This window comes from Dendrobium catenatum, unplaced genomic scaffold, assembly GCF_001605985.2.
Source record: "Dendrobium catenatum unplaced genomic scaffold, ASM160598v2 fragScaff_scaffold_897, whole genome shotgun sequence".
Classification (NCBI taxonomy): domain Eukaryota; kingdom Viridiplantae; phylum Streptophyta; class Magnoliopsida; order Asparagales; family Orchidaceae; genus Dendrobium; species Dendrobium catenatum.
Window position 1 is genome coordinate 392,057 of NW_021319359.1, and position 15,222 is coordinate 407,278.

Below are 15,222 nucleotides of genomic sequence, written 5' to 3' on the forward strand. Positions count from 1 at the left end.
ACTATGGAGTTAGTTATTAGTGATTCTAATGAAACAATACAATATAAAATTTCTTTCATGTTGGAACTTTTAAAGAGTAAGAGAGCACCGCATGAAAAAGTTTAAAAAATATATTAATAATTAATTTATTTTTGAAAAATGCTTATAATAGATTTATCACTAATAAATTAAGATATTGTAAAATCTCCTATAACCATTAAAATATAATTAATTTAAAATTTTCTCACAAAAAACTCCATATATTCATATCATCACCCACTTCATTTTATAATTTTAATTTTCACCCTTTTTAATATTTTTATATTTTAATTATTTTTTAAATATTGGGTGTTAAAATATAAATTTAAAATTAAAATAATGTTATCCTAAGACCTTGACAATTACCTTTGAAAATTTTAACTAGTAATTAGGTCACACCATTTTCAACAGGAATATTATTACTAGCAAAATGGCTAAGTAAAAAAAGGTCTAAATTTTGACCTTACCAGCGAGAAAGCGGGACCCACGCCTAGACGCGTACGTTGAACAAAGCCAGCAAAACCGTTCACACTGTCCCGTTCCGTTCCTTCCGTCTCTCTCTTATAATGCCGGCCCCCTCTCTTAGTTGACGGCCTCAACTCTAGCCGTGATCTATAACGGCGTTCTGGCGGCGCGGCGCCCCCCTCCATCTTCTGAAATCATTGGTCTGTGGCACTATTGATGACACTTTACGTTACATAAAATTCAGTTTATCTTCCCCTGCTTTCGCTCGGTGTTGCATCCGCAGAGGAACGATCGATGCCGGTAAGATCTGATTTGTCTCTTCTATCATTATTTGCTACCGACGGATCTAATAAGTTCCAAGTTTTGATTTTTGGTCGATTGGTTGCTTCGCGCAGATCTTGTAGTGGTTGTAGCCGATAAAGTTTGTGATATTTAGTTTGTTTGTTGGAATCGAGCTGGATAGATAGATCTTTCTGCTTTAGATTTGTAGAGCTTGTTGATTTGACCATCATTTTGGTGTTTGCTTTTTATTTTCCCCTGTAATTCACGTTTCTTTATAGATTTATGTTCGCGCATGCTGAGTTTTTTCGCTTGTTATTCGGTGATATTATGGCGACGGTATTTGCGAGTGCGATAATTGAGAAGGTATGAAGTATTGATCTCCTATCCCGTTAAGCTTTATTGATTAAGGGGCTTTTTGATGCAATGTTTATTTCGCAATACTGACGACGTTTTGTTTTTAGTGCTATTTAAGCAGCGATACAATCTATCACTTGTTGTTTTATTTGTGAGATTATATGTAAAGTAATTTGTTTTTTGTTCGTTTCGTTCAGCCATTTAGATGATGGTATTTAATGCTTGCTCGCATCTAGTCAACACGGATTGCATCTGAATTGAAGATGTCAACAAACCAAATGAGCAGCATTCTGTTGTTTGGTGATAGGACAAAACCAAACAACACTTTAGCATGGAGGGTCGAAAGAATAGAGAAGGGAAAAATTGAAACCAATGTACCAGGCTTCATCATCATCAATAACCTTATCACAATTATTTGGTGGATTTCGTAGATTCATGGAGTTTTTAAATGTGTAGATGCCATCGTTACACTAAACATGGTTGCATTGTTTTTGGTTTTGCTGATTAAGATGGAACCTGGAACTGAGGTGGTGATTGTTAAGAATGATTTTTGGAATTGAATTGCTCAAATGCTAGAGCGATCAAGTCATGTGTTTGGAGCCAGTGAGTGGTGAATGACAAAAAGTGGTATAAGATACTTATGAGCTGTTATGGATAATCTTTGGATGTACTCCTTAAGTGATTTTCATTCATTTTGATGAAGTATAAGGAATAGGAGGTTTCCTTAATGAGTCTTTAATTTGCTATGAAGGCATTAATTGAGCTCTAGCATAGGTAGTAGAATATATATATATATATATATTATACCCTGGAGTGTAGCTGACGAAACCTAAAACAAAAGCAAATCAAAGGCATGCTGAATATGCTTGATGGCCTCAATGTTCAATATGCTCATATGAGTTTGTAATCCTGTCATTAGGTTTGATATTCAACAACTTGTATCATGAAAGTATAGGTTGTAGGTGGAGATTAATGATTCTTCTTAGAAATTATAGAAAGGCATATGTCGATTTCTCTTGCTTAGGGAAACTACTTTTGGAAAAGGAAATGCTGTTCTTCATGAAACACATAGAATACGATTAATTAGAGTTTGATGTGAATTTGCTAATCTTATTTGAGGGGAGAAATGTCATCCCTCAATGGAGATGAGTGGGTGGAGTTGGCAGTGTCAAGAAGGTCATCGTCTGACAAAGGATGTAGGAGAACCTTAGCTTGATAGAGGGATACAAGTATTTGGATTTTATTGGTCTAATGATTTTGGAGGTGCAACAAGCTAAGAGATAGACGAGATTGCATAATATTGTGGCATGATGGTTTCGGCCTACAAGATTTGCATAAGAGATAAGGGATCTTGTTCTTGGATTCTAAAATTTGCCCAACATGATCTTAAAGGTATGGACAACAAATACCTTCATTAATGGAATTCCTCCTAGCATTGTAAGGTGGAGTGTGATGACCCCGTGTTCCCATGCTTCCCTTGTTTACCATTGAGAAGATCTATTGAAGCCCTTGTGTTCAAGTAGCCTTTAATGTTTAATGGATCAAGAGATTTAGGACATGTTTTTTACTAGAAATCAAACTATTGCATGCTAGTAGTTGTGTCGATGTAGAGATAATTTTCTATTGCCTTAACTACGAATGACATTCATGATACATTTTTGAAGTAAAAATATTGAAAGAAATAGTAGAAAATGCAATAATAATACTCTAACAATGGCTGATTTTTTTTATTATCACTTCAATATGGGAGCAAGATATAGGTGATCTAGAGAGGTAGATATACTCTCCCAATAAACCTAGACACCGTTAGGAAACCCTCAAAGAAAAGAACCATAAAAAAACATAATAGTCAACAATAGTATACTCTAAACCCTAGACAACTTCCCTTTTAATAGCCCTAGAACTCAAAATCATAAATAGAACATTCTTAAAAAATTAAACATAATTTAGGAAACCTTCCTAAATAATTAAACATGATTGAGGAAATGTTCCTAAACAACTAAACATATTTTAGGAAACATTTTTAAATAATATTCCCTCTCCTATTTAAATTCAAATTGTAAATCTTTTCTTAAATAATTTCCTCCTCCTAATATAATGAATCACATCTTTGCTGGGCCCCGTAAGGGGGGGGGGCCCCTCCCCCAAAAAAAAAAAAACTCACCTTCTCCTTGAAGGAAACTACTGCTCTTCTAGTGCTTCTGCTTATTGGTTAATTTTAAGAGGGTAGCAAAAAATATGTTTGTGCTCCCAGGATCCAGATCGTATTCAAATTTGTTTTTATTTCCTCACAAAATCAACATGCTTATTCATAGCATCTGCAGAGAAACAAATCCTATAAATTCCCGATAGCTATTTTTTAAGTGATTGTGGAGCCTCAGCAGTGGTAGTAATTGGATACTTGTAGCAATGATGAAGTAATGCATCAACAACAGCAAGAAGCCACTCCTCAGGAAGAGTAACAAATCTCGAGCATTTTTCTAATAGCAATGCCTCAAGTTTACTGGCCAAGTTTGGGTGCTTGTTCCTAAGAGCTTTCATTATGTCCTTTCAGAATCAAATACACTAGCAGCAGAAAGTATCTTTGAAGGCTGAGCTCAAGCTTTGGAAATAAACATGATAAGGGCAAAAGATGAGTAGAAATGCACGTCATGTGTTCCACATATGATATTCCATGCCTTCAAGGTCTTTCTCCAAACCATGAAGGAATTGTAACTTTGTTATTTTTGGCTTTTAAAAAATGACATATAAAATATATTCCTTCAGCAAATGCTCTTCTTCCCATGAAAAAGGACTACCAGATCCAGATGTTGGTATATTTTCACCTTTAGGAAAAGAGACTAAACGAAAGAACGCAATATCATCCTTTGTAGTAAGCCCAATGGAGTGACCAGCTTTTCCGGGTCCAAATGGATCAACAAATTGAAGTGATGCTGCAATACCTTCAAGATGGACTTGCTGCCTCCACTTGAGTTGGGAGCCACTATCTTGTGATTGGCCAAACTGTATAACCCATCAATTTCATCCACATCAAGAAGAAGACACATACAATCTTCAATGGTGATTCTGGCAGCAAACATTGGCTCTTGGTCAAGGGGCTTAACAGAAGTTCTCTGTTCAAGGATTTCTTCGCCATGAGTGGCTGGTGGGTCCCCTTCAAGAAGGGGACGTGGCCTACGGATGAATGAAAATGGGATCCTTTGGAGCACATAACTTGATGATAAGCACATGGCCCATTAATTGGATGTGTTCGAGAAGGAACATCTCTGATAAGGATGAAAAAAAAAATGATGCTTCAACATTGAACCAGTAGATTTCTTTGCTAAGCAGGCCATATGATAGTAATCATCAACGTAGGGGTCATTGTGGTGTGTTGTAGCATGCTGAATTCTCAAAATGCTTTCTATTTCTTCTGCAGACATGTATTTTGATCTAAACTGCAATGAAACACTATGGATCATCTGGTTGACAGTGTCAGAACTGTGTTGATGTCGCATGCTTTGTTTTCCTTTAGACAGTTTTAACCTATGTCCTTTTTGTTCAGCCATGCCAAGAACTGCATTAAATCTATTTTCCTTCATCATAGATGACGAAGGATGAGATCTGAACAAATGAGACTGTAATCATGAAAGATGAGACAGAGTTGGATGGAGATGAACCATCACCTGTTGCTGATGTGTTAGAAGTTGTGAAGGCATAAATTGTTTTGATGAGGACACAATTGTTGAAATAGACCCGGTGCTGTGGTGGATTTGTCCCCTGAAGAAAGAGAAACTTTATTCATCTAGTGATTATGACGCCAGCTCAGCTCGATCCCCTCCATCTTTGATCGCCCACTCTACTTGCGTGAAATGCCTCCAATATTTGTTGGTCATCCTACCACCTCCATCACAAAATTCCCTCCTTGTTGTCCCCACATCCTAAAACCCTAATTCACATCTTATCGAAGCCCTAGGAGATGGCTCTTGATGAAAGAAACTCTCCTCGTCAAACTTCTCCCATATGATCTCCTTTCCCTTAGATTTGGTCAAGGGATTCCCGGTCAAATCTTGTTTAGGGTTAGTAATCGAAACCATTGGTGGGATTGCATCTTAATGAGCTTCCTCTTCTTTTTCTTCATCCATTCTAATTGGTTCTCCATTGTTGTAAACCTTCCTTTGATTGTTAAGAACTTTTTCTCCATCCGGGATTTGAGTTGCTCCACTTTGCCTTTCAACGCATCCACATTCTTTATTGCTATCTCTCTAAAATCTCCCTCTAATACCAATTTGATACGTCTTGGAAGTAAAAACAACAAAAGAAATAGTAAAAACTGCAGTAACTCTCTTACAATGACTGATCTTTTTTATTATCAATTCAATATGGGAACAAGATATAGGTGATCTACGATTAGAGAGATAGAAGAGCTCTCCCAATCAACCTAGATATCATTAGGAAGCCCGCAAAGAAAAGAACAACAAAATACAAAACTCAACAATAGCATACTCTAAACCATAGATAACTTCCCCTTAAATAGTCCTAGAATACAAAATCATAAATAGAACATTCCTAAACAATTAAACATAATTTATGAAACCTTTTTAAATAATTAAACATGATTTATAAAATTTTCATAAACAATTAAACATATTTTAAGAACATCCCTAAATAATATTCCTTCTCCAATTTAAATTCAAATTGGAAATCATAACAGATATTTAGAAGGCTCACAAAGAAGTCCCATAAGAACTAATCTAACGTGCATTAACAAAAAAAAAGTTGTCAATGATATGTTGAGGATATTACAAATATACATGGAGCATTGATTCATATTAAAAATAATTGTAGAGTGAACAAGGCATTGCCAATCAAGGATTTAAATTAAGTTTGTATATTTTTGTATTGTTTATGAAAATTTAAGTTGAGAAATGATTATATCATATTAATGGTGAGAGTAACATCCATTGAAAATAAAGTAGCAGAAAATAAGTGTAGGTGGTTTGAACATGTAAAAGGAAATAATAAAAGAAGTACCAATAACAAGGGCATGTTAAATGTGAAAGGATTTGGAAGAAAATGGATAGATTGGATGTAAATTAGTTAGAACTTACGCAAAAATATTTGCACAAAAGAATGTTAGCACTTCATGCAATCCACCATAACAATAGCAATGAATGAAGAATGAGGATTGATAAAGTTGACCCCAAATGGTTGGGATTAAGCTGTTGTTGTTGATGATGATGATGATGGTGATGATGACGGTGACCCTTCAAAACCTAACATCTACAGTGGTTTTCACTCTCCTCTTTTTCTTCTTTTTATTTTACATTAACAGTATGCATCTTTTCTTCAATATGCATTTTTTTTTTTTTTATAAATTTGTTGGGGTGATTTTCTAGTCAAATTATCATTGCATTGTGCATTTCCAACCTCTTCCTAATATTGATGTTTTCATTTTATTCATTTGTCTTGGCTTTGTGATTTAGTTATATTCCTTATTTTACACTACGAGTGTAGAAGTTTATAATGATATAATCTTGTGATCCAATTAACATTGGGTACGGTGCTTACCACTTTGTGTTTTTCTTGACCCTCTACTTTTCACGTTGACAATGTTGGTTCAAAGTATTCTGTCACTATGCATATGGCAGTAACTAATTTGCCTTCATGTATTATTTCTACTGTCATACTTGTCGTACTATAACTTACCAGTTACCAACGCTTAAGCATTCTGCCAAAATTTGCTTGGTACTGCTGCATGTATTCTGTGCTCTGCTAGGGTAAGGCTGCTCTTCGTAGAAAGTTCAAAAATGAGGGAAAACTGTAGAATACCAGCAATATTGCAATGAATATGCATGATCCTGTGCTGCATTTAGTAGACTTTTACTAGTTCTAACTATTTGCATAAACAATTTGTCAGATTTATAAAAAGATGTAGATTTTTTTGAAGATTAATCGCGCCAGTATGTTGTTGGGAGATCATCTCATCCTTGAAATGGCTCAACAAGAATCATTAATGCTAAGTGCCAAAGGCAAAGACCATAGCTTTCCTTGCCAATGTAAGATGGCTGAAGGTTTAAAAATTATGTGTAGATGTGAGAAACTTTGTAACTAGTATGCAAAACTCATTGGATGCTGATAGTTAATCTCAAGCAACTGTTCAATACCTAAGATGAAAGATGAAAATTCATCTAAAATCAACTCGGAAAAAAAAATTCAATAGCCTAGAAATTAGATGGTAGAGATTAGCAATAAAAAAAGTCATGCAACGCCTAAAATTTCATGCAATTGATGGTAAACAGTGTCTGAAGAAAAAAAAGGTAGAGATGAGCAAGAAAGTTGGGAAATAATTCACTTGAAAGTCTCATATTTGTGCAAGAAGATATATTTTATTTCATAAGAAAATGAATATTGAAAGTACGAGGAATATCCCATCCAAATAATTTTTTTTAAGTCAGAAATTTGGTTTTTGTACTCTCCTCAGGCCCTATTAATAATCATGAAATTTCCCTGAATCACTCATAAGTAATAAAGGAGTCACACTCTGGTCACACTATGAAAGATGTAGAAATAGAGAAACAAAAACTGCTGAAACAAAGATCATAGATCCCAATTAACTGGAAGACTGCAAGAAGGAGATAACAGATCTCAGAACCTGGTCAACAAAAGGGCTGCAGAAAGGAGAAGCAGTCATTGAAGCAATACCTGTAATACAAAAGTCATTGAGGCAAAAGCCGAAACAGGAAACCAAGAAAGCTGCAAGAGGAGGAAGTTGTGGGAGGAGCAAGACGAAGGGGTTGCTCTAAACTTGCTTGCACCCAAGGCAAGAAAGGCTGAAATCTCACTAACAAAAATGGTTGTTGATTCCAAACATCATAGGAGGATCGCAAGTGCATCACTTGTGTTGTAAAAAATCCACATGAAATCTTCAGTTGGAAAATAAAGAAACAGGAGATGCGTGTGATGCCAAAGAAAACATTGATTGAATAATATATAAGACTATACCTAATTTCATGAACCTATTTGGTGAACACACATTTAACATTCTGTGTTTTTGCTCATCCCGCAGCCATGGATGTTGTCCCTTGCATTTCCGCCTATTTTAGCTGTGTTCAAATTTTATCATTGTTTATCAGAGTCGAACCCATTGCTTGCTCGTTATTACTACTAGTTCCACAGCTATTGCCCTTTGTTGTTGCCTTCAGTTACTATCAACACCTTTGGGCCTGTCCTTGTCCCCGCCTCCCTACAACCACTTTTTTTTTTTTTTAAGAAATGCAATGGCATTAAAGCAATAGAAAAGAAAGATACAAACCACCCTATATGATAGAAATCCTATCACAATCCTTCTTAATCAAGTCAACAACACTTGAAGGAAGTTCACTAGAAATAAAAGTATCCCAATAAAAATCACTAAAGAGGGCATGCCTAGAACAAACATCCGCCACTCTATTACCCTCCCTTGACACAAAATGAAAATTTACATTATGAAAACAGTCTAAAAAAGAGAAATCCATTTTTTGCATAGCATTATTCCAATTTCTCAACACTGAATTCTGCAAAAGTTTCATCACGTTGATATTATCACCTTCAATAATAATGCCATGCTTATCATTCATCCATCCTTGAATAAAATCCTTGAAATTGAAAATTGCGATTAATTCCAATACAGATATGTCCCAATGAAGCAACTTCTTCCCATAAGCCATAAGAAATCTGCCTTTATGATCCCGCAAAACATCTTCTATACTTACCACATTAGACTGCAACAAATAAGCATCCACATTCAACTTAATCCAATTTGTAGGTGGGGATACCAACTATTAGACAGCATAGGGTGCTGATTAGTATCCCAGTTCTTGCAAAGGAATATTTTATCTTGTTCATTACAACCCCTAAAACTACTTGGAAGTGGGAAAACCTCTGTATTCAAATTTAATTGATAGTGAAAGTTAATCATCTGCGTAATATGCCATATACTTTACTATTAATGTACCAAAACTATATATAAATTCCGGCATAAGCCCACGCGGTCCACACCCTTGGATTTTTCATTAATTATTCTCAGTAATGTAGTTGATACTGGCTTATTTTATAGATTTTGCCGTCTTCTTGATTTGTTCTATTCCATAGAAAATCTCTCTCTCTTTTGGTAAAATCCTTGGAATGCAATAAAGAATTCGATCTACATAAACATAGTTTTGCTGTAATCTGCAATTATGAAACAGAGCTTTTGGTTTCTTGCAGAACACAGACCGCCCCCTGCCAAAATTCGGTGAATGGGATGTTAATGATCCCGCTTCTGCCGAGAGTTTCACAGTAATCTTCAACAAAGCTAGGGATGAGAGGAAAACTGGCACTAATGCCCAAGGATCTGACTCCCCTGCAAAGGACCTCTCTTCTGAAAAACAGGGAACCGCATATTCCACTTCAAAGCGTAGCTCTGTAAGTTCTTAATTTCTTTGTTCACTCATTAAGTTAACCTTTGCAAGTTATCTATAAAGGCTTCGTTTGGGACGCCTTTTTTCTACTTTTTAAAGCAGCTTTTAATTTTTGTACTAAAAAGTGCTTTAAGAAGCAGAAAAAAAGCTGTCCCAAACAAAGCCTAAGTCTCAAACCACGGCTTTCTCACTGTTTTTTATCACACCTTTTAAGTTCAAATTTTTTTTTTTTTTAAATAATGAAAACACAGTGGTCAAAAGCTGTCCCAAACAAGATCTAAATTGAGAAAACTCGCGGTAGGAGCTCCTAATCGAGCCGTGGTTAGAAGCAACTTTTCATGAGGACACACGGCATTAATAACATGTTTTGATATAGCTGCAGTCGGGAGCTATATTACATTTGATCATCTTTTCTACATATTTTATATAAATATCTTCAATAATTTTTATTTTTCTTCAAAATTGTCATGAATGGCTTTATTATCTTGGATAAAAAATGAATTAATCCAGTCTTCTGATTTAGTTGTTTAGGGTCTCATGTCTTGAGAAGCCATTCTTGCTGTTAGACTGTAATGTAAAATTTAATAAATTTCTCATGTATTGAATTCATCTCAAATCAAATCCAATAACACTGAAATTCATCATTCTACCCAAGGCTTAACAGCAGGCAATTTAGCCTTTTCTTTTTTGCTTTGTGGCTGAGCTCAATATCCATGGCTTACATCATAGTGTAATTCTTTCCACCTGCAGAAAAAATGGTTGTGCTGCTTCGGTTCAACACCTGCTCAGTCTTGATCATGATACCATTGGCCTGGAATGTGTAAAGTTCTGCTATCAAAATGCTTTGGTTTTTCCTTCTGTATCCCAAATGATCGTTGGCCTTACAAAGCTGTCTGTATAATTTATTCAAGGTTCTCTAAGAGGGAAGAGGTTCTAAATGCTTGAAGTCGCCTATGTTATTTCCAGATTATTTGAATGATAAATTTTCAAAACATGAAATTTTTTTTTTTCTAAATTATACATTTATGTCTCATAGTAGATACAATCATCAGAGTGTAATAAATTGTTATTTTAGTCAGTGTTATATAAAATTGCTTCTTTGTTGGGAGTGCTGACAATGAGCACTAAAAGGCTAGAGGTGTCAAGTGAAAGAAATTATTACGTGCGATCAACAGATCGTTCGTAGACAAATCAGGATGCGTCACGTTATCCGGTACACAGCCGTGGTACACAGCAAAATCATGACATGACACGTCCTGATTCGCCTCCAGACGACGTTCGGTGACAGTACGTAATAATTTCACCAAGTGAAAGCTACCGGCCTTCAAAAGAGAAAATCAGTATGTATTTATTATAAGACAGCTCTCCTTCGTTTGTTGATCGGATGATTTTGCTATTAATTAAGACGTCTTGGATTCGAGTCATGTGTATCTAAAGTGTGTGCGAATTTGGACGTTGTCCCATAATTCTCAGAGCTTTTGATCTATGAAGTAGTTCAATGTAGATGGCGATAGATCTTTCTCTATCTTCAATGAGCAAAGTTGGAGGAATTGTGTTCAAATTGAGATAAAAGTGAGATAGAGCTGAGGGAAATACTTGAGAATAAATATTTGTATCTAATTTTTTTTATTTTTGAACTGCTTTGTATTTATCTCTATATGTGACTATTAGCATGGGTAGATCTCATCGAACATTATGAATTCTCTCATGTTATAGAATATAATCATCATTGATTTCAGGCACTCTTTTCCCCAATAATTAGTATCATAGAAAGGGCCTCTGCATTTTTAGCAAGAATTGTAGGATCAATGCAATATAAAAGCAGGAAGGTGTGGAGTGATCAATTCAATGGCAAGGTTTTCACTTATAAGGGCGCTTTCATAGTGTTACGTATTATGAAAATTTATGTTACATTTATGGGTTGAATATTTGATATATTTTAAATAAATATTTTTTAATTAATTAATTATAATTATGTGTGTAATATATTTAAATCCATCTTTGTCATGTAATTCGATGAGGTTTGTGAAAACTGACTCCTAGCTTTGTTGGTGAGAACTCTAAAATTTATTGTAAGATTTTAAGATTAAGATTTTATTTGAGATATTTTTTTATTGTTTTTAAAAGTTTTAGTGCAACAACAACAACAATATCAAGCCTTTATCCCACTACGTGGGGTCGGCTACATGAATCTATTTTCTCCATTGTGTCCTATTAAAGGTCAAATTCTCATTTAAATCTAGTAAAGAAAGGTCATTCCTAATATTTTCTAACCAAGTCTTTTTAGGTCTGCCTCTACCTTTCTTAACATAAGTCAAATCTAATACCTCTACTCTCCTAACCGGGTTATTGGAAGGCCACCGTTTTATGTGATCAAACCATCTAAGGCGACTCTCTATAATCTTATCTTCTACTGGAGCTACTCCAACCTAAAAACAATAAAATCTACATTTCATGTATATGCTCATTTTGTATTCTATCTCTAAGGGTAAAGCCACTCATCCACCTGAGCATCCTCATCTCTGCCACACTTAACTTAGTATTATGCTTCTCTTTTAATGGCCAAGATTCAGCATCATAAAGCATTGCAGGCCTCACTACCATCTTATAGAATTTTCCCTTAAATTTGAGGGGTACTTTTATATCACACAACAAGCCCGATGCATTCCTCCACTTCAACCATCCAACTTGAATTCTGCTGATAATATCCCCATCTATTTCACCATCACTTAGTACAATAGATCCAAGATATCTAAAACGTGTACTCTTATTAATGACTTGATCGCCCAAAGTCACAATCCCCTCACTAGATTTATTACTACTAAAATTACACTCTATATATTCCGTTTTAGATCTACTCAAGCAAAAACCTTTAGTCTACGAATGAAGTAAAATTTTTAAAATTATTGTAGAAAATAATTTTCTAGCTTAATTTTTTTTTTTTTTTGAAAGTAGCGTTCAAATAAAAAATATGATTGTGATATGAAAAGTAAAGCAATAAGAAAGTTGTCTCAAATAAAATCTAAATCAAGATTATAATAAATGATTATAATAAATTTATGATATGAACTAAACAATTCAAATAATAATAATAATAATAATTTCAGTAAAAGAGCTTTATTTATCATGATAAATTTAATTGCAAAGTTGAAAACTTGTAGCATTATAAAGAACACTCTATTGGACAATCTTAATAGACATTTCATGCTTATTTATAATATTTAGACATTACGATGCCTTAATAAATATGAAATTGAGCGAACATGAGCTCATCTAACTCATCTCATCAAGATGCGCCTTTTAATTATAATGACATCAAGAATTTTTCAATATATTTTTTACTATTTGAATTTTGCTTATTTTGATTCTAATATGTGGATTTAAAAGAGTCGAGCAAAGCTGGAGCCGCCCCTAGCTTGAGTTTGAACTTGATTAAGTAATTGAGTTTGAGTATGAGCTCGAGATTAATTCTACGAGTTCAAGTTTGCTCACCAGTTAGCTCATTTATTATGAAAGAGAAAAATATCATTTTTATACATGAAGTTATTATAATAACATGACATAAAGAATAACAAATTAATTGAGTAATAATAAAAAATCACTTGAAATAAGGAACATGTACATATAATAAAATCATTAAATTTTAATAAATTTTATTTGTAAATTTTATAAATATATTTTAAACGAGTTGGTTCTTGAGATGGTGGTCAATGTTTATTCTAGTTTGGCTTGTTAGCTCATTAAGTTTAGCTCATGAGAGTTTTATCAAGTCGAGTCCAAATCGGATCAAGAATCGGCTTAATTTAGCTACCTTAATTGGGGTGAATATTTCTTTTAGGTGAGTTCTTATAAGGTTAGTGCCTCCTTGGATCAATGCCTATTGAGGAGGGTTTCTCAGTCAAATATATTTGGGTGCGTGCTTCATTCCAAGCTCCTCTGTGGCAAGCTCCAGTGGGGAAAACACTTATCCTTCCTAAATCTTTCTAGGGTAGTCCCTTCTTTTGAGTAAGGCATGTCTTAGATGAGTATTCATCTTGGCCAAGCTCTTCTGAGGCAAGCTCAGTTGACCTCTACAAATTGCATATGTCTGCATATTGATGTGTATAAATATATTACAACTCTCTAGTATTTATTTGAAAATAAGCTTTTATAAGTGAATGCTAACTAATTTATTTGATAATGATATTAAAATCTATTGATAAACTCTTGACACTAAATTCCACCAACATCAAATTTGTATTTTTAACACTTAACATTGGAACTTTATGTTCTCTCGAAGAAGTTGGTAAGTGCTCCCCTCTTGAAACCTTAGAGAGTACCTCGTTGCCCTGAACCATCCTTCACTGTCCCTCTTTTATGGCTCTGCTGGAGAGCCTTCCCCCCTCTCCATGGCCGTTTTAAACTCTACCGACTTTCCTCCCATATCCAATACCTCTTCTTTTCCCATTACCTCAAATGTTTACCCTAGCCATAATCCTTCCTCTATTCACATCTACCAATATGTCCCCCTAAACTGGAAAAGCTTTGTGTTAGATAAAAATCCTGCTTCTAAATAGTTCCCTCTTAACTTTGTTACCCCATATGATGGTTCTACCTCGTTCTCTTCTAAGGAATTGACCGTCGATGCGAAAGATTGAGAGTTTTTCTTGGTCAGTTATTCCATATGTAGGAGGTCTTTTTATGAAGCATTACTCTCTACCATTAAAAAATCTTGGGCTCTTAAAGGTACAATGAATCTGCTTTCTCTTAGTGATTGTTTTTTTCTTCTAAAATTCTCCACCCTAGATGATTTCGAGATGGCTTAGACTAGAGGTCCATAGTTTTTCTTATTTCTTAGGCAAACCATTTATTTTACAGAAGTGGTTGCTCTAGCTCATACCTAAGAGGAATGAGTTCTCTTATATTCCTCTTTGGATCAAGATATTAGATGTCCCGCTATTTTGCTAGAACCCTAAGTGTTTATAAAAAAATACAAGTTTTATCAGTAGTCCGCTAGTTAATAATAAGCTCATATTCAATAGATCCTATCTTATATTTTCCAGGATTTGTGTCCAAGTTGAAAATAATTATCCCCTATTAGATGAATTCCCTCTTTGTGTAGAAGGGAATAAAATTTAGGCTCAAAGTTATATACAATCGGAAACCCTCCCCATGATTTGGATGCAGCTCTTTTGTCTACTGAGCTAATGTTATCCCTACCAATCCTATACTTTTACCGGCCCAACCTTTTAACCCTAGGGGTTGTAGCACTAGCCATAGACCAAGGTGGCATGGGAACCTCCCTCTTTGTACCCATCAACAAAATGCCTTAAACTCCTTTGATACCTAAGACAATAACTCTAAACCATAAAATTTTGCCATCAGTATACCAACAAACTCTTCACCTTTGGTTCAAATTATTAGTGATCTTGCTCCTCCCAATCAAATTGCAGCACCTTTATAACCACCACTCATCAATCCTAACACCCTCTCATCTACCATGAAATCTAATGAAATAGTTCTAACTTAAACTCACCCACTAGAGAGCTTGAAATGTCTAGTACCTCTATCCTTATTTAAATGCAATAGGAAAAACTCTGACCCTAACCATAGTCACAACAAATTTGAAGTTTTAAACCAAGTGGATTCTTTGCTTTCTCAAAATTAGAATACTCCACTTCTTATATAGCCATCAAGATCTAGC

General features: G+C 34.7%; 1 protein-coding gene and 1 pseudogene across 2 annotated transcripts; one reads left to right on the forward strand and one right to left on the reverse strand.

The window, feature by feature from the left end:
* The first annotated feature begins 607 nt into the window (after positions 1-607).
* LOC110099565 (protein NOI4) lies at positions 608-10,650 on the forward strand. 2 transcript variants are annotated; one of them, XM_020826759.1, is made up of 4 exons: positions 608-783; positions 1,044-1,128; positions 9,346-9,543; positions 10,290-10,650. In XM_020826759.1, the coding sequence occupies exons 2-4, from the start codon at positions 1,048-1,050 to the stop codon at positions 10,332-10,334; spliced, it is 324 nt and encodes a 107-aa protein (XP_020682418.1). In that variant the 5' UTR covers positions 608-783; positions 1,044-1,047; the 3' UTR covers positions 10,335-10,650. The 2 variants fall into 2 exon arrangements, with proteins under 2 accessions (XP_020682418.1, XP_020682419.1); XM_020826760.2 differs by lacking the exon at positions 1,044-1,128 and having other exon boundaries at positions 622-783.
* LOC110099564 lies at positions 3,277-4,480 on the reverse strand (annotated as a pseudogene).
* Positions 10,651-15,222: the final 4,572 nt, after the last annotated feature.